This window comes from Protopterus annectens, chromosome 10.part0 (genome assembly GCF_019279795.1).
Source record: "Protopterus annectens isolate FY-2018-M chromosome 10.part0, PAN1.0, whole genome shotgun sequence".
NCBI lineage: Eukaryota > Metazoa > Chordata > Ceratodontiformes > Protopteridae > Protopterus > Protopterus annectens.
The window spans coordinates 972312706-972336078 of NC_056744.1; the positions used below are offsets into that span (position 1 = coordinate 972312706).

At 39.6% G+C, this 23373-nt stretch overlaps 1 protein-coding gene across 1 annotated transcript in view; it reads left to right on the forward strand.

The window, feature by feature from the left end:
- XPR1 (xenotropic and polytropic retrovirus receptor 1) overlaps nt 1-23373 on the forward strand; it is a 2667923-nt gene that overhangs the window by 1880836 nt on the left and 763714 nt on the right. The window contains 1 exon segment of the mRNA XM_044085740.1: nt 21255-21439. Within this exon segment, the coding sequence (XP_043941675.1) occupies nt 21255-21439 (185 nt within the window).

Below are 23373 nucleotides of genomic sequence, written 5' to 3' on the forward strand. Positions count from 1 at the left end.
CCTCTACATATGGCACTGCATCAGTAAATCTAATATCCTCTGAGGCAGGTAGGGTTATTTACTAAACTCACACTTGTTGGTACGCAGCCGCAAGCATATGTGTGCATACTTGTTGGAGCAGGCAGAATGGTTGCTAAATGACTAATCTATGCAGTTTGCATTTGAGGCTATGAATCATGTCAGTTAACTCACTGTGTATTAGTGTATACTTGTGAAATTAATGTGGTAGGATTAATTAGATGGTCTTTGCTTGCATGATTAGAATATTCTGTCCTATATCTGAATGATTCGCCGTCTGACTACTTTGGAAGGTTATAATGACTTTAAAGCTTACCAGTAGTCAAGTTAACTCTCTGCTAAGAAAGTCTTTTATTGACTTAAATATTTCTGTACCATAATTGCAGCATGCTGTATCACAATCCATTCTGTCAGTGTACTAACATGCAGTTTCCAAGTTTTGGTAAACCTCATTTTTTACAATGTCAAGTTGAGATTTTAAATTCCCAGTGTAACAGGCAGTGCTGAGTTTCCTGCACTTTCCTCCTCAAAAATGTTTCAGCATCTATTTCCCTATGTGTCGTGTGCAATGGTTGGCTGGATCATGAACCAAGCCCCCCATGTGTTTGTGTGTGTGTGTGTTTAGCATGGTGTAGCATTTGTTTAGTAAGAACAGTCCCACTGTGCACCTGTCCTAATGTTTTTGATAGAGTTCAAAGTAGTACAAAGCTAGATAGTAATCAAGAGAACCGACTCTCCCCAAAGTCTGCTGGATAGACTAATAAACTACAGCTACTCAAGAATGGCCTACTAAAGAGGAGCTCAACAGTGTTGGAGCTGCCTAAAGCTAGAGATCATTGAGTGAAAACATAGGCAGTGTTTATGGAGGGAAGACAGGAAAAGGTGGGTATGAAAAATATGCACAGATGAACAGACAGAGTAGCAAAGGATAATGGTACAGAAGCACTTCATGTGGTATGCCGGCCCACAGAAGCACTTCATGTGGTATGCTGGCCCACAGAAGCACTTCATGTGGTATGCTGGCCCACACAAACACTTCATGTGGTATGCCGGCCCACAGAAGCACTGAGTCTGGTATGCCAGCCCACAGATTCACTGAGTATGGTAAGCAGTATAGTCAAAAATTGTAATGTTAATGAAATTAAATTTGGGAATTATACTTGCAACATAGCTAACATGCTCCCTGATAAATTTTGTTTTTGACCTCTGGAACTTAAGATGAACAAGGCAGAAGTTTGAGCTTAGATGGAACCGTATTTGCCTGCTGGAGGACAAACTTTTAGTAGGCAAACATTAATTTGTCTGTTAGGCTGAGGTAACTACAAGAAATCTGTTTTCTTGCGCAAGAAATTTTGCCAACAATTAACCATGCAATGGCACTCGTCTGAATGGTTTCTAGACTCAGTAGTCCATCTTGTCTTGCCACTCATAGGGTTTCTGTCTTACAAATAGTGTGCTCTTTCTGCTGCATATTTCCTCTCCAAGATAACATCCATCAGGTGTAGTGTTTGGTCCAAGTGTGCCTGCAGGGGATTGAGTTCAACCATCCAAGTGCAGTATATCTTGTTCCTGGTCTGAATTTAATATGCCTGCCTACAGTGACTTTGCTAGACTGGTCTACAGAATGTGTTTAATCTCCTACAGACTTGATCCTCATCCTGCTAATGTTGTTTTGTCTTGCTCAGATGTCTTGAACCCCTGCCATCTACCAGATTACATCCTAGGCCCTTGAGACTGGACTTTTCCCTGTAATTTAAAGGAAGCAAGGGTTTCTCCTATTCTCAAGAAAACCTGGTTTGATGACTGACAACAGTCTGAAAATTTATCAACTGAAATTGCACCTCCGTTTTGTTAATAAGTTTTTGTGAAGTTGTTTGTGCAGAATTGGACTCCTGTCTGAGAGAGAATGAACTCTTGTGATCCATCCCGGTGTAGTACTGAGACTGTGCTATTGTTAGGATATTTAATTATCTTTTAATTGCTACAGATCAGTGATACTGTTCTACCCTGGTCTTTTTAGATGCTTTGACAGTATATGATGCAGTGGATCTTAATGTTTTACTTGACCCCCTGGTGTGGTATCTTGGGTGTTGTATGACAGTGGTTTGCTTTCTGTGTTGCTGGTCATACTCAACGCATTGCACCTAGAGTTAACTTCCCTGCCGCTCTCCCCCTGATGAAGTTTTCTGCAGGATTCTATACTAGGTCTGTCTGCTATTCAACATGTACATGCTCTTGTTAGGATGTATTATTTGAAGTAGGGATTCAAGCTTTCAGTCTTACACTGGAAACATGCAGCTTTATTTCTCCTTCCCCTCAGGAATCTATCTTTTTTAAACGGCCTTTTCTTGGCCTTGGAATGCATCATGCATGGATTATAGTTAATCAGCTGAAACTCAGTACCAGCAAGATGATTGTTGTGGTCATTCATGCCACCCTTCTTAATTCTTCTCCTCTTTTGCAGTCCAAATCATTTGTTGGGGTGAAAATCTGGAATTTGTGTTCACAGTGTGTAATTTAGGTGTGGTAATTGATGATCTTCTTATGCTTATGAACCAGGTTTTGATGGTTATCAAGTCTACCTCCTCCTTTCACCTGAGGAATGTGACCCTGATTAAGCATTTCATTCCTCTAGAAGATTCCCCTGCAGTTGTGTATGTTTTGGTCTCTTCCTGACTTGACTACTGCAATGACCTCTACCTAGGGGGTTATTTACCCTGTACTTGACTACTTACAGTTACTGCAGAATACTTAGATACTACCACATTATGCAGGCCTCAAGTTGCCTACAAGGCCCTCATCTTGGTTTATCTTCCCCTACTCAACTTTGCTTCATTCTAAACTTAAGGAACTCCTTAGATGGCACTGGCCTGCTTGTACCCTGTGTTCCCTGGCCCATGCATTACATGAGGTTCCAAACGTTTGACTTAATTCTGCCATTCCTTCACACACGAGGGGTATTGCCTTTGGTACCTGGGCTGTGCCTGCAATATGGTCTGTTGTGATCAGTGTACTGCCCCGGTAAACAAACTTAAATAAATAAATAAATAACTTTTACCTGAATGGCTTAAATGGATTGCTATGCATTGTGGTTTCAAGTATTCTTTAAAAAACTTTCTAAGGGGGTACAATATATTTCAGCCTGGGAAGATATTTTAGACAGTCCTAACGGCTTTGCTTGGGATGGCTTGCTGCTCTCCCTCCAAGGCTTCAGTATATTGGCCAAAGCCTTGTCTACTCTCAGTGCATTTTTTTAGGAAATATCAGTCTTCTAAAGCTTCCAGCATAAATGAACAGTATCCAGACAAAGTTAAGGTATTACTGCTCAGTACAAGAAGTAAAAAAAAATCCACACCTTGTAGATACTACTTAACCTGAGAAATGTAGATATAAGCATCACAGAGACCTGATTCAAGACTATTAAAGGCATTCCATCAGTGCAGGGCCTCTGTGCCTGTCACTTCTACAGGCCTGCTGTATTGGCAGCATGCACTAAAAGTGGAGGTGTGTTTGTATTATTATTATTAGTAAAGCTCACTTCCAGACTCATGACCTGGAACTCAACCTTGTCCAACTTTACTATGAACAAAATCCTTTTTCACCTTGTAGCTAACTACAAGACCCTCTGTCTGTCCCCCTCAGTCCAAACTTCCTACCTAATCCTAATCAACACCTACTTTATAAACAACATCCTCTCCTTAGTTACAGGGAACAATTCCACCCCACCGTCTCTTCCACCTAATGTGGAGACCAGCAACAACTCTTTTGACCTCAAACCTGTCCCAGTTAACACTATAAGAATGATGGTAAAAAAAACTGAAACCTTCTTCCTTAGCAGCTGATTACCTAAAACTTTTAGCTGATGCCATAGCTTTGCCTATCTCCATTCTGGTAAATAGGTCTAAAGCAGAACAATATGTCCCAAAATTCTGGAATATTTCCTGTATCACCCTTCTACATAAAGGAGGATCATCAACAGAATTAGACAATTACAGACCCATAGCCATCCTTTCCTCATGTGTCAAAATTTTGGAAAAATGTATACACGCTCAATTACTACAATACCTGCTATCTCGCAACCTTCTTTCTCCCTCCCAGCACGGTTTCAGACCTAGACCAAAACGCAGCACCACCATAGCCCTAATTAATTTCTCTAACGCCATCAACAAACTCAAAAATTCAAAACACCAAGTAGCATCAATCTTCCTAGACATGTCAAAAGTGTTCAACACTGTCTATCAGAAACTTCTTAGTACTCTTGCCTCACTAAACTATCACAAATTTCCCTCTCCTGGTTCCTAAGCTGTCTTTCTAACAGACAACAAGCAGTACAATATAAATCCAAACTCTCACCACTTCTGCCTGTCTCAGTCAGAGTCCCCCAAAGATCCATACTAGGGCCCCTTATTTTCACCATCTTCTCTAATGATCTTGCCTCATCCACAACACATGCTAAAGTAGTTCAGTATGCAGACGATTAACTTTAATTTGCTCAACAGATACCTTACCAGACCTCCAAATAGTAGCCCAACAAGCTTTTAATGATATCAAAACATATCCAAGTAAATCACAACTAATTCTCAACCTCAAAAAGGCACAGTTAATACTATTTGCCAGTAGCAAACAATCACCTACTGTCCCTCCTTTCACCATTCCCTCAGCAAATAGCACAGTCATCCAACCAGTTGAGCATACAAAACTCCTTGGCGTGACTATCGACAACAAACTCGGATTTAACCAACACATAGCCATCGCAGTTAAGAAAGTTCACATAAAATTTGGCTCACTGTACAGAAGCAAGCCATTCCTCACTGACAATACCAGACTAGCCATATCCAGAACCCACCTCTTCTCTACGCTCCTTCATGCTTTCCCCCTCTTTATCAACTTAAAAAAATCAGACTTAACTAAATTGTAAACTTGGTACAACAAAGTAGCCCACTTCGCAGCCAACCTTCCCCACCAAACCCACCACTGTATTGCTGCACATAAATTAAATTGGCTTTAGCTACCAAACCTTCTCCATCTCTACCAGCTTAAATTCACACACAGTATTATCTTCCATACTGGCATTTGCCCGTCCCTCAAGGAACTTGTTTTTCCCTACTCATACCCACGAAGTCTAAAATCTTCAGATAGCTTTTTTTACTGTGAGAAAGTTTCTAACAGCACTCACGGTGAAGCCCTATTCTCAAATCAAATAGACAAATTATGGAATTCTCTACCCTACACCCTCCAAAACACACCTGAATCTACCAGTTTCAAACTACTACTATTTGAACATCTAACCAAAAAGTGGCATTGCTGTTGTGCCAAACCTGACTGACAAGATATCTGTAACTCTCTCATCACACTGTCCACTCCTCAAATGTGTGTGTGTGTGTGTGTGTGTGTGTGTGTGTGTGTGTGTGTGTGTGAGTGTGTGTATATATATATATATATATGTGTGTGTGTGTGTGTGTGTGTATATATATATGGTCTATATTAGCAATGCGAAAAACCCTATGTGCGAATACCAAAACATCGACCCCTATACTGCGAAAATCCCGAACGCACTAAACAGCGGAAAAATTTCGAACTGTCATAGTTGGCCAACCCCGCCACCTGCTACATACTACCTACCCAAACAAAATAAATAAACCACATACATACACTAACCAAACCCTACTTCTAACCTAAACTAAAGCACCAAAACCCTACCTCCAGCACTACACTAAAGCACCAAAACCCTACCTCCCAGCACTACACTAAACCCTACAAACACAACTATCTATGCACTTTCCTTAATCCCTCCCTAACTCTAAGGTCCGTAACTACCACAGACATCCCCTACAGGCATACACCTAAACAAAATAAATAATACATATACATATTAAACGTTACACTTAAAAAAAAAACCCTACACCTAACACTACACTAACTCTTACATACAGTACCTATCTAAGCACTTACCTTAACCCAAATCCTAACACTAAAGTCCTATCTATCGCACACTTACCTTACAGAGCTGTACTGCAGATGGGCCAACCAAAACAAATCGACATTTCGAAATTCATGGTTTTGACCATTCGGGGTTTACATACTTTACGCAATACGGATTGACGTCTTCCTATTCACCTAAAGGGATTTTCAGTTGCGTAATAGGAACCCACACACATATATATATATATATATATATATATATAAAGAAAATCTCATTTGTTCATAACTGTTAATTAATATGTACACAATAGTAATTTTATTTTTCTCACAGTGATCTTTATTGAAATGCTTGTGTGTGTATACATATATATATATATATATATATATATATATATATATACACACACACACACACACACACACACACACACACACACCACATATACACACACACTATTGTTCTACCTAATTTTTGTATTGTGTTTATATTTCTGTGGAGCTTTTCTCCCCGGGCCTCCACTGAAAATGGGTTTCTGGCCCAGTCGGACTTTCCCGGTAAACAAATGTAAATAAATATTCAATATGGAGTCTCTATGTATTATACTACAGACCATTCTCCTAGATGTCTTCAATTACTTGTCCATAAACTGGGAGACTTATACATCCTCAAACATATATGCAAAGAGATTTCTGGACTTCATCAGTACAGACTCTCTGGAGCACTTAGCCCACACCCCAACTAGGGGTGATACAATTCTGGACTTGGTCCTTACTAGTATGAGAGAGCTCTGCCCCCACCAGTTGTGACCTTCTCCATGGTCAAATCAGACTATGATTCTGTCACATTCATTGTCACTAATTGTGAGCTCCTCCCTGGTCAGATATGATCACAAGTCAGTCACATTCACTGTAAGACGGAAGCCTGAAGCATCTTTCCAGTACAGTATTGAGAGACTAAACGAAGGCTAATTTACTTGAACTGAGTGTTCACCTAGATAAATTCAAAAGCCCCCTCCCAGCTCGATAACGCCACTGATTATACAGAATCCTTTAGTGCTAAATTCTATACACATGTAAATAGCTACACAGACACATCTGTCCCCCTCAGTGATAATATAATGCCAAATTCAGAAGTAAATCACTGTGGTGGAACCCTAATATAAAGATTCTCTATAATAAAAGAAAATTCTTATCGCATGTACGAATAAATTTAACTCTCAAGAAACCAAAAACATTCTTGCTAAACTAAATGAGAAGGTCCAGATCCTGACCAAATCAAGCAAAACCAGATATGAGGTAAAACTAGCCACTCAGATGAAAGGCAACTACAAAATCTCTGTATCACATACTTGTCCCCAGAGGATATAGCCAGTCTTCTGGCTGTCAAATTCATCCCCTTTTCCCCTCTGATATTCTCAGATCAAATGCTTGCATCTAGACATACTCCTCAAATCTTTCAAGAACAAGTTCTCAAGGCACTATCAAAGGCCAGGAACATTGTGTCTGTTAGGCTACATAACATCTTAGGCTGCCTGCTAGTTAGCCTGAAACATGACTTGACAGACTTCCTACAGAGCCTGTTCAGTATTAGCCTCAAAACTTGCTTTGTGCCATATGAATGGGGAGCAGCAGCATTCTTTCCCTTGCACAAAGATGGAGCTTCAACAGACCTGGGTAATTATAGACCCATAAACCTCTCCAGCCTCATCTGTAAGGCTATGGAAAGGATCTTTATGGAACTAATAGGGATGTAAGTAATCTACAGACTCTTGACCCTACCTAGTTTGGATTCATCAAGAGCAGGCCATGCCTACTTAACCTGGTCAGTTTTTTCAAAAACCCGTTGAGGTAGTGGATGAAGGCATATCAGTGCACACTACTTATCTAGGTCTTGTAAAGGCAGTCAGCACCATCCCACACTCAACCATCCTAGATAAACTCTCCCAGCTAAATGTTAACCCTTCTGTAACTCATTGGCTAACAAAATGGCTCATAGACAGAACCCAGGAAGTAAGTGTGGGTGACTGTACCTCTTACAAAAGACCCATCACTAGCAGAGTGCCCCAGGGTTCAGAACATGGGCCATTCCTCTTTGGCATTTACATCCTGGAGGTCAAGGATAATGTTAAGCGTTTCAGGATTATCAACTCCCCGGAGGACACAAGGATCTTATAACAAAGCCTTTCTGAAGCTAATAGTTGGTTTCAAACTCATAGACTAAAATGTGTAATCATATCCTTCTGCAAGCATGACTACATTTGTAACTATAACATTAACAGTAGCCCTTTGAAAATTGAGGCTATAGTTGGAGATCTTGGAACCTATATTTGATAGTGAGCTGTTCTTTGATCACCACCGATCCGTTACTGTAAGGAAATCCTTTTGTATCACATAGCCTACTTAATGGAATAACATCCAAATCCAAGGGTGGTGTAATTGTTTCACTGTAAAATCAGCAGTTTAGGCCAGTAACTGATTATAATGCCCCTTTCTCTAGGCAGCACTTTCTCATTAAAAGAATCAAAGGCCTAAATCATAAAAACTATGCAGGCAATATCAAACCTTGTCTTACAAACCCTTTTCTGTCAAACTTATTACACATTCGCACTGGTGTAATAAACACCTGCTCAATGGACCTAAATCTTTTTTGTAAAATTAATAGAGCAAGTGGAAGGGATATTTATATATTGGATTCATAGTGATTTGCTGAAGGTAATTTCAGTGAAGATAAATAACTCAAAATATTTCGCTGAAACTACCTTCAGCAAACAGAACAAATTTTTTTTTTTTTTTTAAATACAGGGGACAAGCCCACTGCACCCCTACCTGATGTTCATGTGTGTGTGTGTGTGTGTGTGTGTGTGTGTGTGTATATAGACACACACACACACACATGCAAACTCCAAGTTCACATTGTCGGCGAAACAAGTTTTGGTAAACATCATTTGAACATTTTACCCTTGCAAAAATTAATTTTGCCAATTTGACATGTTTCTGTGTGTATTACAGAGAGTACAACTCCTATGGAACAGTTTTCCTTTCCACATAAAGCAAAGTACTTCTCCTACTCTATCCAAGTGTAATTTAGATGAATGGATAGGTAACCACAAATTCATCCTCGGTTTTCACCACTGGCCCTCATGGATAGGGGAAACATGCAATTATCCCAATGTACATGTGTTCGGCCCATCTTTGAATATTCATATTTTAAAATGTAAGGGCTATTAATTGCAATGAAAATGCAAAGCTAGGCTTTTTATGATCCTCACAGATTAGTAGCCTACCTCTGTGACCTGCTTTAAGAGAATTAGCCAAATTTTACTTCATATGTTATTTTTGTTGCATTTCTTGCTTGGCTGCACTTTGCTTTTTTTATTTTATTTTACATGTTGTAATTAGCAGTTCACTAATAATCAGTTAAATAAACTTGATCTTTTCCTCACTGTCAGCTCCCTGTTTCCCCTTATCACTCAGTCCTGTCTTTTTCCAAAGTTACCACTGAGTAGGCCTGAATGGCCCGTACAAAACCTAAAACTAGCTCTGTAGATCCCGACAACATGCCAGGCTGTCTCTTAGTTAGCACCAAACACAGCCTCACTTATTTCCTTGTTAGTCCATTCAGTCTAGAATATGTATCTGAGGTTTGGAGAATGGCCATAGTGGTACCCCAGCACAAATGTCACCCTGCAATTGACCTTGGGAACTGTAGAACAATTAGGCTCATCAGCATTGTTTGTAAAGTAATGGGGCAGTTCAACGTGGAACTTAAAACAGATATGCAGCATACAGTCCCTCAGCCCAAAGCAATCTTTGTGAAAGGTGGGTCCTGCATACTCAATCTAGTGGACGTCCTTGAAAAGGTAACTACAGCACTGAATAATGGACAAGGTAGTATGCACTCCCTAAAGAGATCTAATTAAAGCCTTGATACTAAACTGCATTCTGGTATTATATTTAAGCTCACCTGCTTAAATATTAAGCTTTGTGTAACCCACTGGATAGCCATCTGACTCCGAGAGAACCAGTATGGTCATTGTTGGTAGCACAAGGCTGGTCACAAGTGTTGTCCCACAAAGTAATGTACAGGATATATCTTGCTGATGTCCAATCCAATGTCAAGGGTCTCTGTCTTAAATAACCTGCAGGTGACTGCAAACTTGGTGCGGTCATTAACTTTCCAGCAAATGCCCATAATATTCAAAAGGGACTAACAGCACTAGTTCCTGGTGTCAAGATCATGGGCTCGAGCTAAGCACAAAACAAATGCAGTATTGTAGTCTTCGGAAGCAGTAACACCCTTGCACCATTTGTATAGAAGACCCCCCCACCCCCATAGTTGACACCATCATTAGAAACCTTGACACATTTGTAGACATTTAACTCCCCTTTGACTGCCATGGAGTAACTATTGTTAGGAAATTCTGCTGCCTTGCACAGTTGATTACTGAAGGCATGTCCTTCAATCCAAAGAAGTTACCACCCCCCTACTCCTCCATAAACTAACTTATAATAAAATATAGTGATCCCCAGATATACTTACCAAAACATACTACACAACTCAAGAAACCTCAAAGATTTGTCAGCAAAAGAAATCTTGGTTATGTCCCTATTATACTACACAGAACCACTAGGTAGCTCTCTCACTGTACTAGCTCTCCTGAAAAGTCTTGAGCTTTGACCTCTGTTTGACCTGTAAGACAACAAATGACCCATTCATGTTAGTCTTTTGCCACAATTTTGACTATGTACCAGCAGTAGTCACTCTGTGAGGACCTAAACCTATATTGAAATGTTAACAGACCCTGTTAGTGATATAGAGCTCTCCTCCAAAAGATTCCTTACTTGATTCCAAAGAAAGTAGCTTGGTAACTGCCTTTAAAGGCAACATCCTTGACGAGTTGATAGGGATGTATAATGTCACTCTAGGGCTGTCCACATAGGTGCATATAGGTAGGTGAAGCAAGTAGCAGGAACTGAAGGTGCACTGGGCTGATTGCGTAATAAAAATCTATGAAAGCCCCTAAAATCCACTGTGATACTTTTGCTGACATTCCACTTCCTTGTGCCTGTTTCTAGAAGTATCTTTCACTTTCTTCACCTCACAATCTCTCTATGATACGTGTTGCCTTGTGGTCTTCACAGAAAAAGGTACTGCAGTGTAGCCACCTCTCCAGAAATGCACATCCTTACCTTCAGATTCAGAACATGATTATGCTGCATATTCTTATGATCTTCAATGCTTCCCTGAATAGCTGATATTTGCCAAATTCTGGTCCTGGAAATTAGAGATGTGTATGTAAGTCACCTAAATGCCTGTCATCAAAGATGAGAGCATTTGGAATTCTACACTTGAACTGATGATAACTAACCTGATGTTAATGTCCATTTGGCTTTTTCCTTGAGCCCTGTCATTTATCATGCAAGAAGAATTTCAGAACTCCATTGTTTAATTGAGACTGCATGATATAATAACTATTACCCGTGAAGAAAGGAGTGAGAGGAATATGGGTCATCTGACTCTTGTTTCATTTTTTGAGCAATGAACCCAGCAAACCTGTTTGAGACAGTTTCCCATCAACAACTTGCATAGAGTCAGCACCATACATACCACACCCCACAAATACAGCTTTGTACCCACACCTCCTAAACCTGTGAAGCTTACAGCAAGGTGCTGAAGCTAAGGAAAAGTTAATAAAATTGTTGTTAGGGGCTTGTTTATGTAAACAGACTAGTTAGATTGTGATTCATTGAAGGTTAAGTCATCCAATCAAAAGAATACTGGGGAAACTCAATACACATTTTAAGGAACCTCTGAGTATCAGAAGAGTCAGAGCTGAAGGTGCAGAGGGATAAAGCTTTGACTGCATACCAGATGACCTGGGATTGATTAGTGATGTGAAGGTTGACTGACAGAGTGAGCAGTCTGGCTTTTACCTGTCCTTATGAAGAAGGAAGGTAGCCTACCCTGTTGCAGGGCTAACTCCTGGTGGATGTTCAGAGATGCAGTCAACACTAGTAATATTTGTGGAAAGGCATATCCCATCAAACAACACTGCACTGTAGCTGGGATCTTCATCTGCATGGGCATGTACATACATTAGGTCATCAGTATTGGATGTGTGGGTGGTGACTGTCTAGCTGCTGCAGTTTCACTGTATACTTTGGAAAGGTCTGGGACATTTTTAAAAACATTTTTATAAAGGGTGTATGGTGGACGATCAGAGTATTTTTTCCTGAAAAGGTAGTAGTGTAATGGAGAGGAAATCCAAGATCTAAACATGAGGCATTTATTTCAGTTGTGGAGAAGTAAGCTGTTAATTTGAAACTGCTTGTGTTATTACTTGGGGAAATGGGTGGACTAGGTAGGGAGGTCAGGCTGTCTTTATTTGAGGTCACAGTTTCTGTTCATATCTTCTAGGAAGCAGAGTATGGGGGTTGTGCTCTGTGCCTAATGTGAGGTCCTCCTGAGTGTAAATTGAGCAGCACCTTCCCATTGACAGCTGTGAAGTTAGGTTATATGTTTCAAACTCTGTAATACTTTCTCCTGGTGGGCAGTAGTCTGTATTGTAGTCTTCAGGAAGATACTGATGTCACTTAGTGCAAAGCTTGAATTGTCACTGTGCTTCATACTTTATTTTTTTTTTATGTAACTTAAAGTACGTATTCATTTACGCTACTCTGTACTGGCTGCCACATTTTTGTGGGTTTGCTTTTATTGGGTCCTTTGTTTAAATATGAATATTTTATAGAATGTTTTATTACCGCGTTGTACTTTTTTAACTACTGTTTAGAGTTTTGCACAACTCTGATAAGACTTAATTGACTCCCTGGCTAACAGACTCTCTAGGCCTGATTCAGAGACTTAGTCTGTAGTGTGAAAAGACCACACACAGCTCTGAGAGCAGCTTTGTGTTACTGCTTTTGAAGCAGTGTTATCTTGTTGCACACTAAGACACCCGTTGTCAGTACGTATCCAGATCTGAAGCACAGTATGAATAGGACTACTTATGCTGAGAGAAAACTGCAAGTTACCAAGCCACCTCCCGAGAGAAGAGTACAGAGTCGGGGAAGTACTATAGTGGGAGGAAAGTTTGCTTTTGTTCATGTGGAAGCACTGCTTCCTCTGTTGCTGAATTTTCTTTTGTGTGACAGGTTTGTTTCCTGTATGAACCAGACCTACATACTGAATAGTTGGTTGCAGTTTTGCCATTGTATTCATGATCCTTCCTTACCTGCTACACATATCCACACAAGTAAAATGTGTATACTTGTGTGTGTACACACACACACACACACACACACACACACACACACACACACACACAAACACGTGAAATGTCAAATAGATAAAGCTGTAGCATGCTTTAGTGCTGCCACTGCGGTTGTGAGAATTTACATTGTAATCATCAGGTGAGTGCACTGGTTAAAGGGATCCTGTTATAGCCATTACATGGTGGGGAGACAAAGAACGTACCATTATTTTGTACGTAGTTTCATGAATTCAGTTTGTAGTAGCACTAACAATAAAAGGAATAGATAATTAATGTTCACATATAGAATCATCACCCAGAATAGCCTTGAGTAAGGCTTCTATTAAGTCAGTCATGCCTGGATACTTTCATTTGTTCAGTATGCGGATAAATTGTGTATCACAGTTTATACAGTTTTGTAATGTAAGAGTTCATGCTCAAAGTATTCGTCTCTTCATTTCCTTATATGTAAACAGTGTGTACAATGTTAACTGCTGTAAAACGAGGTAAGTTTCAGATAGAAATTGTGCTGTAGTATTACCAAAATATGCACGTCAGCTTGTAACTAAAGCCCAGAGTAAAATATTTTAGTTCTGCATCGGTAGACTATACACAACTACTGTAACGGGTGGTGAGTAAACAAGTTTGTATGTAGTGTGTACTAGCAGGGGGTGCATCTTACCCATAAACTGCTGGAAGAGAAGCATGATATTTTAGAGTAAAACTGTCTTCAGTAAGCAAAACAGCTGATATTAACCAACTATGCAAATTGCAAACTTGAATCATTGCAGGCAGGTAATCAGTAATATAACTCACAGACATGCTAGGAACTAATGGACCATGCCTAACGGTGATTAAAAAAGGGAAAGGTAAATGTTAACTGTTATCACTAAAACATGTACAGGTAGAAGGTGTAACCAAGTGACTACTGATTTTGAAACTTCTTCTACTGGGGAGAGCCCCTTAGAGTGAAGCAGGATGGAGTTCCAGAGAACTGGGACAATTTTTGAAAAGATGTTTCTACTAACAAGGAATGATGTAAGGGAGATGGATTCCTTGTGTCAGAGACTTGTGTGTGTGTGTGTGTGTGTGTGTGTGTGTGCGTGTATGTATTTATATTAACAGACACTCAATCTTTAGTAGTAAGTGCACAGCAGTAATCAAGGTGAGATATATACAGATAAGCATGAGCAACACCTTGTGGATTATAGGAAGTTTTTACCTTTTGAGTGACAGGAATTTGTGCCATTTATTATAGTAAGTAAAATGAAATGAGATTCCCAATGGAGGGCAGTTGGCAGTACTGAGGTGGTGCGTAATGAATCGAGCACCTCCAGCAATAGGGCACATTCTAATTTAGACAGCAGAATGCCCTTCCTAATTGAGATTCTGACATTCACTGTTATGAGTCTGGTTAGTTTGAGGCAAACTTTCAGCAGTTTACAGGCTTCTGAACAGTAGTGTGATGTGGTAGTTCAGGGAAGTGGTGGACTACACCTAGATTGATAGGAATTTGAAAATGGAAGTATGCCCTACCTGCAGCCATATGGGCACTAACCTTTTGCTGTTTCAACTACCAATAGTTATAGATCTGCAAAATGGTACTAACATACACATATAGACTCTGCTGATGTTAATACAGCCCAGTAGGTACTCCTAACTTACTGTAATTTCATACTGCATGGTCATAATCATGGAGATCATAGTCATGGAAAATGAAATCCAAAATGATACAAATGAACAGGTAGTATAGAGGGGTAAGTGTAGCACAGTCTAGTTTTGCCCATTTCTCTCTGGACTACACTGCAAATTATTGCATAATGGCTTAGACCCAGTAGTCTCATATTTTACCAAGTGCTACTGTACACCCATGTCTAATCTGCACTGCATATTCCTGCATATAATGACTTAGATCCACTGATCTGCACAGTCTATCTTCCCTTGTAGTTTTCTTATTGTCCTGTGCACCCATTTTATAATTTGTTTTGGCATATACATGGTTGTCAAGATGTTCATATATTTTGGTGTACCATCCATCATATAATGCTACACTAGACCCTCCTAGATGCTTTTTGTGTTATATACTCTTGGCCTACTGTACAGTGTAATTTCCTGCACTTACTCCCCCTCCATGCCATGTTGTGTAGATGTAGGGTATTTTATTTATTTATTTACTTAACATTTGTTAACCGGGAAAGTTCAACTTGGAACAAAGCCAATTTTCAGTGGAGGCCCGGGGGAAAATGCTCCAGATGTATGCTATGTGTATTACATAACAGTTGTGTTAACTCCCTAAGTACCTTGTGCCCTGAAGATGTTTAGGGTATGGCTATGAATGCCTTTTATCATAATGCTGAGTTGCAGCCTATTCCCACTCCAATTGCAGCCTGTTCCCACTCCAAGCATTTTGTGCATTGTTCATTGATGGGGTACAGGGTGCTGCTGTGCATTTGTACTTTTTGGATGCTGGTCTTTTGAAAAGTACATAATGCAACACTGCGTGAATTCACAAATGTGCACACACACACACACACACACACACACGCACACACACACTATAAGTCACTTTTAGAGTCTGTACTGCTGCCATGCTATGCATCCTACCTTATATTAAAATTACCCCCCTCCTTTGCTGTTTGCTTTGAAGACTGTTCACTTTTAGGGTACAAAGTATTGTCATGCTGTGCACCCTGCCCCTTTGAGTTGTAATGTAATCTCTCCCACAGTGCCTTGAGCATTGATCAGTTTTTGGGAGCACAGTACTGCCATACTGTGTATTCTACCTTACAGTAATACACTCCTCCCATACTGCCCTGAACACTGATCACTTTTGGGGAGCACAGTACTGCCATACTATGTATTCTACCTTCCAGTAATACACCTCTCCCATACTGCCGTCAGCACTGATCACTTTTGGGAAGGACAGTACTGCCAATACTATGTATTCTACCTTACAGTAATACACTTCTCCCATACTGCCCCGAGAACTGATCACTTTTGGGGAGCACAGTACTGCCATACTATGTCTTCTACCTTACAGTAGTACACCCCTCCCATACTGCCCTGAGGACTGATCACGTTTAGGATTTCAATGCTGCCAACACTGCTGATCCTGTCTGTATTTTTCTGCACTCACTAGAATTGTGCTTTAGCGACAGTCTTTTCTTCACATTTGTTGTCATATATATTGTTTCTTGAATGTTCATAGTATTTTGATAGGCACAGTGGGACTGCTGTTAGTGTGAGACAGCTTTGCATTTTTAGTTATCATTTTCGCCTTTCTGTACTGCTGTGTGATGGCAGAGTTAGTGTTTCTAAGAGGGGGCAAACCCTCCAGATGAGGAGTACATAGAAAAACGCTTATTAACAAGTGACATTCGCTATAAAAAAGTAAAAATGTTATTCATAAGAATTCTTGTTATTTTAAAAATGTAAATGCTTTTACCTTACAGGAATATACCCCTCCATGGAGAGCCTTGAGCACTGAACACCTTACTTTACAGTGATACCGTCACTGTTTCCATTGAACACTGACAACTCATAGGGTGTGAGAGTGCTGCCGTGGGCATGCCCACTTGCAGCAATACACTCCCATTCCAAAGTGCCTTGAGAATTGATAATTTTTATAGTGTACATAATACACCCCCTCCCAGAGTGCCGATGGCTTTTACTGAATGATATGCTGCCATATTGTGCAGCCTACTTTAAATTCACTCCCTTTTCCAGATTTGTTCACTATTAAATGGAGTTTGATCTATGAACTGCTAGCAGCTGCATCCCAAACCACAAAGCAGGCGGCTGAATGCATTAACTACATGTACAAACTGCAGAGATATTATATAATTGATTGCATAGGACAATAATCCGCTCTCACCAGCTTCTGTCATCATTCTTCAGCTCTAATGGACCTGCCTTAGTCGCTCGTGGACATTACACAACCCAAGTCCATGCTGGTGAGGATATTGAGGGCATAGGTGCAACATCATGCTTCTCTTGGGGGGGGGGGGGTATGCCAAATCCCACACAACTCTGAGGCAGCCGTGCATGTGTGCATGGTTGCTGCCTTTAGGTGCTGCTTCCCTCTCCCAGAAGAGGCAAGCCAACATTGGCTGCTCCTTCCCTACTTTCCCTTTTCAGCCATCCAGCACTTGTACCACTATCTGAACATAGGTCTGGGGCACAGTAAGTGATTTATCCCATTGTGCCATGGTGTCGCTGATAATAAACAGTATATTGAACATATTTAAAATGGAAGCCTACAGCTAGGAATAAAAGATAATTACAAAGCATACTAAAAATACTAAAGATATTTAAACAGTATTTAATCATACCTTTCAACCTCTAACTTCATGAAATCTGGACAGAGCCAAAATAATGGGGGGAACAAAGGCTCAGAATCAGGAGAGATTTTAAGTACTGCTCTTATAAACTTTGAAAGTTGATAGTACAATATGTTTTATGTTAGCATGCATTTTCTAATGTATATGAAGTCTGAAACTCAAATGTACATCATTATTTAGTGATTTCAGTCCTCAGTAATTTGCCAGAAAACCACATATTTTATGAGGACCAGATCAGAAATATGAAGCAAATGTCTGGACATTTGAGAGACATGACCATAACTAACTGTTTCAGGCACATATGTAGTTCATTGTTTGTATGCCAAACAAACATGAAAATGACTAGAAGTGATGAAGCATAAGGTCACACAAAAATACATACATGACTTACTAGGCAGAAGTAATAAAGCATACTATGCCTCTTGAGATACTTATAAGCAAGATATTTAGAAAGATGTTTACAAAGCATTAAACGAGAATTTGGTCAGTAACGGATAACTTACTCATGAGGGTAGAAAAAAAACATTTTTTATAGTATTTTTGACAAAGGTGAGGTCTGGTGTGCATTAAGTGGTTACTTGGGTAACTAGGGATTAAAGCAGTTAATCAAGGATACTTCTAGCAAAGCTGTTTGGTCCTCTGAACTTTGTTTCAGATAACTTTTAAGGTGCTTGACAAGCTTAGATATGTATCTGCTATAGTCCATACAAGTTCTGAGATAGTAAGAAGCTATGTATGAAAGTCTGTCAGCCTTCACTATTCAAACCAAACCAAAATAAGGCCTCATTAGTATCAGTGTGGATTGGTCTTGAGACCTAAGTGGAAATATTGTTTGTAACAATTATCTCTGTTGCTTAAGTAGACAGCACTTTAGTAAATCTGAAGGTGAGGGAGGTTAATAATAATAAAGTTGCTGTGGCTGTAATTGGCAACCGCTTCATCACCTTTAGATTCTGTGAGTGGTGCTCCCTGTGATGATATAGAGAAACAAAACAATAGATTTTGTTCTCTGTAGTTGGATGGTTAGCCCTATTGGAGGAAGAATTTAGGATAGTTATGGGGAATGATTATTCTATTTTGGGTGTGTGGAGGCTTAAGCCTGTATATTTTTTCTTTCAAATAATAGCAGTTTTTTCCTTTGCTTTTTGCCTTCACTAACCACCAAGCCTCCACATTTGGGATTAAGCTAATTTTTCAGAGCCATAAGGGATGCTGTTAATGAGGACATTTGTAATTTAACCTAACCCTCCCCTGCACAGGTTGACATGCTACCGTCATCATGCTGGGAGCCACAATGCCTTCCCCTTAATGTGCATGTTCCAGTACATTTGCTCAATGTAGGCTTCAGCCATTTTGTGGCTTGGTATGCTACATGCACCCCCCCCCCTCAGTCTTGGGCCCCCCCTCTTCCTATCCTGAAGGATTGCTGTAGTCTGCACCTGACCCTGCCTCACCCCCAAGGATTCTCCTTTCCATCTCCATCAAGCAGCCGAACCATTAATAAAACTGCATTCACCTAGGTTGTAGTTAGCTTTTTCCATGAATGTCACCTAGGCTGTAGTTATCTTTTTCCATGAATGTCACCATGATAGCTAAATGTTACCAATTTTGATCATTTATTGCATAGTTTGAGATGCTTGAACACCTGTTCAGTCCATCTCTCAGCACGCCTTTTAAATGTAAGTGAAGGATCAAGCCAGAATCCTGTGCATCTCTGCTGAAGGGCTTCAGCATTTAATAAGTTCAGATGGTAAACATCTAGATTAGAGAGGTGTCCTTGAGCTTTGGTGAGTTAAAAAAAACATCATGTCTGCAGTTTTAGTAGAGTTCACAAGGGGCTTATCATGGAGCCAGGACCAAAGTGATAGCAAATCCTTTTGTATATTTTTGTAGAGTCCCTGTAGTTCTCCTAAGTTTAGTAGGAGCAGGCAATTTGTATACATGAGTGCCTGTAGTTGAGAAGGTCTTTAGTAATATTTTTGATGAGCACATTAAAGAGAATTGGGCATAATACCGGCTGTTGTGGTATTCACACATTGTTATAGCCCTTATCAAATGACTTCTGTTTAGTTATTCAAATAGTATGTTATATCATATCATTTTCTAAACACTTTATTGGTGACTAATTCCCATTTCTATTGCTTTTGCCCTTCCAATATCCGAGCTGCTAATTTATCCAGGATACATGAACAAAATCCAAAGATGTAACTTTAAGTCAAAATAAACTTATTTGTATAAAGCGCTTTTCGTCCAGTTTTATGAACTTCTTCAGATACACTGTTACTAAAGAAAATGGTGCTTAAAATACCCTACTTACTAGTCATGTGATCAAAAGACCAGTCAAGAATTTTAAGTACCCTCTACATAAGAACACTTATATTACCCAGACTTCTCTCATACAAAAACATATACTAAAACTTTTTTTTAAAAAAAAAACAAATAAATGTTAAACATGAGTAAAAACATAAATATGAAAATCTAAATTCCTATTCAGTCCTCATAAATATTATCTTATCAATTTTAAGATGCTGTGGATAGAACACATGTCATTTAAACCTGGTAGCATCTTAAAATTGAAAAATGTAAAAAGGTAGTATTTATGAGACGTTGAATAGGAATTTAGATTTTCATATTCATGTTTTTACTCATGTTTAACACTTTGTTTTTTAAAAAAAGTTTTAGTGTATGCTTTTGTATGAGAGAAGTCTGGGTAAATATAAGTGTTCTTATGTAGAGGGTACTTTAAATTGAGTGGTATTTTGATCACATGACTAGTAAGTAGGGTATTTTAAGCACCATTTTCTTTAGTAACAGTGTATCTGAAGAAGTTCATGTATAAAACTGGATGAATAGCACTTAATGTAAATACATTTATTTTGATTTAAAGTTGCATCTGGAGTCCAGTCTACCTGCCTGCCTGGAACTTATTTGGATTTTGTTCATCAGTCTGCTTTTTGCAAGTGTTCATCTAGTTAATTTAACTGGTATACATATCGGTCACATTGAAGAGGCTCATGTAATCTACATTTTTGCTGCCTTTTCTAATTCAGAGAAAATGCATTTAGTTTCTTGTCAGACAAGGTATAATGCATACTTTATAGTGGTTGCAGCATAGATGTAACTTCCCTGAGAGCTGTTACTCCCTCATAGGTAAATACTAGGGGTATCAGTCTGCAGATTATGGCAGCCTAGCCAATAATCAGAGTTCAGAATCAAACCCTGTACCTTGTATCAGTGAGGTAAAGACCTTGATCATTATGCCAAGCCCACCCCCTTATCTTTTATATACTCAGCGGCTGTAATGATTGTACGTGTATGTTAATTAGTAACACCTGCAGCATTTAAAACCTTGTGAGGCATATGCCAAACAAAACAGTTCTGAAAGTGTAAGCAGCTTTACATTATAGTTAACTAATTTCATACATTGCATTGTCAGCAGTACAGAGCTTACTACATAATCTCATTGTCTTTAAGCAGATAGCATGACAGTAATAATTTCAGGTGATTAACAATACTTCATGAAAACATGTAAGGCAGCACTGTGACATGTTCAGTATTTGTGACAGTTGTATAGTTACAGAAACATTTGCATCAACAGAAAGAAGTTTGTACCTTAAGTTTATACATACTAATGAAACTGCTGACATTTAAAAAAATAAGAAAAACAGTAACTCTCTTCTTTTTGACTCTTCATGAATAATGCAATTTTGTCTTTGTTTTTCAGGTGGCTGGTTTGCTGGGAGCTCTTTGGGGTATGAGTCTGCTTTCCTGTGTTTTTGGAGAGAAGACCAAAATCCCAATGCAGGTGAACCCTTTGGCACTCTATGGATTCATGCTGCTTCTGCTCATAAACCCTACAAAAACATTTTACTACAAGTCACGGTTTTGGCTGCTTAAGCTACTGGTAAGGTGTTTTATATAAGATGCATTCTTTTGGGCTTGTTCTGGGTTCCGGATCTGAGTAGGGTAATTCATAATTTGACAGACTAGCTCGTGTATGTCTTTTTAATGAGATAAGATTGATATTCACCAACTTCATGAACTGATGCTTTTCAAAAACAGCCCTGAGTGCTGACATCTAGAAGAAATCTTGACTGAAAATTCATCTTTTGTTCCCTTAATTCACCAGTGGTACTAGAACTTAACCTTTGCAGAGTTTACAGCTAGGAAGGGTCAGACAGATATGTGAAAGATTACAAAGATGAATATGTTCAGTATACAGTGGCATTTAGTAGAATGAGTCGGTCACAGTTTTCTCCTAGGCCAGATGGGCAAGTTTTCTGTAAACATACATTATATGTTTTAAAAAAAATGTTTTTTGGCTTCTTTGGCAAGGATGACCATCTTCAGGGATTCCTGCCTCCACCCACAGCTCACTGGTTTACCTCTGGACTGGGGCTGCCAACACGGATAGGGCTAACAGAGCAATTATATCATGCAGAGAAGATTAAAGGATCCCAACCCTGCAGCATCTGCTCCTGACATTATTTTTTTATTCTTCTCTAGGTTCTCTAAACTTCACCAAGTGGAAATGCATCCAGTGATGTATACATGCACTAATGACCATATGTGCTCATAAGGCTTTACCTTCCACCCACACTTTTATGCAGCGCATGGCACTAATGCTACTCTCCAGTCTTCACTAGAAATGAGAATTGCACAGTAAAAACCTATGCCCTTCCCCCAGGGAGGGTGATCTGGTTGTAGGCTACTCAAGCCTACTTCCCAGATAATTCATTTGTGGGTTGCCAGCATCACAGGCAGATACCCTACCCCTGTGCTGTATGCATTGTAATATTTTAGCTCCTTTCACACGCACAAAAGTACCTGTTGAGAACTTGCTATTATTAGAATAGAGGGATGTTGCACAGTTAATATTTTTACTTCGCCACATAGGTTAGCTAATTTTGTTGGATACATCTTACCTAGTCACCTCATGCTAAATGTTCATTCAGAAACATGTTTTGATGTATACAAAATCACACAGAATGAAGTTTACAACAATAAAGTGTAGTGGGATTGCTACAATACAGATTGCTGAAATGCTCAGACAAATTTGCACAAAGTGTGCCTATGTACATAAAAAGTTTTTACAGAGGGATTTTCTCTCCCTGCTGCATTCCCTCCCCACAAGAAAATATACTAACTTCACTGCCTCAGATATAGCAAAGCTAAGTGTTTCATTAATCTCCAAGGTAGCTTGTTTTCAGAATTTAGTATATTAATTGTGACAAGTTATCATGGTGATGACTCCCTCGTCCAGACGTACATGATGGTTGTTGTAATGGTTAAGGTGTTTACCTTACAAACAGAAGGTGCAGGGCTTGACTCTTGCATGAAGTAATTGGCTAGGCTTAAAATGACCCACAAGGGCAGTTAGTCTAGTACTAACCTATGATATCTGTCCTCGCCTACAAGATAGGGGATGCTTATGCATTGGTATGATTATATACCAGGCTTGTCAGGCTAATAGGGCGATAGTTCCCAGGGTCTGTAGTTGCTCTCGCTTTATAGAGTGGAATGATTGTAGCAGTGCGCCATTCGTTAGGGACATAGCCTGAGGTAAGGCTGTGATTGAACAGGGACACAGATGTGGTGCCAACTCATTTTGTAGCTCATGTAGGATGTAGCCAGGGATATTATCAGGTCCCATGAATGCTGTATTCTTGGCTATGGACAATTCAGCTTTTACCCGTGCCACAGAAGTGGTGGGTACCAGGCATTCATCTTGTATTGTGATAGGACCCTTGGGGGGGGGGGTAAAGTTGGCACTGAATCTGTCGGCCAGTATGTTGGCTATATCTCTTTGCTCAGTGTAGGAGGTACCATTGAGCAAATTTCGG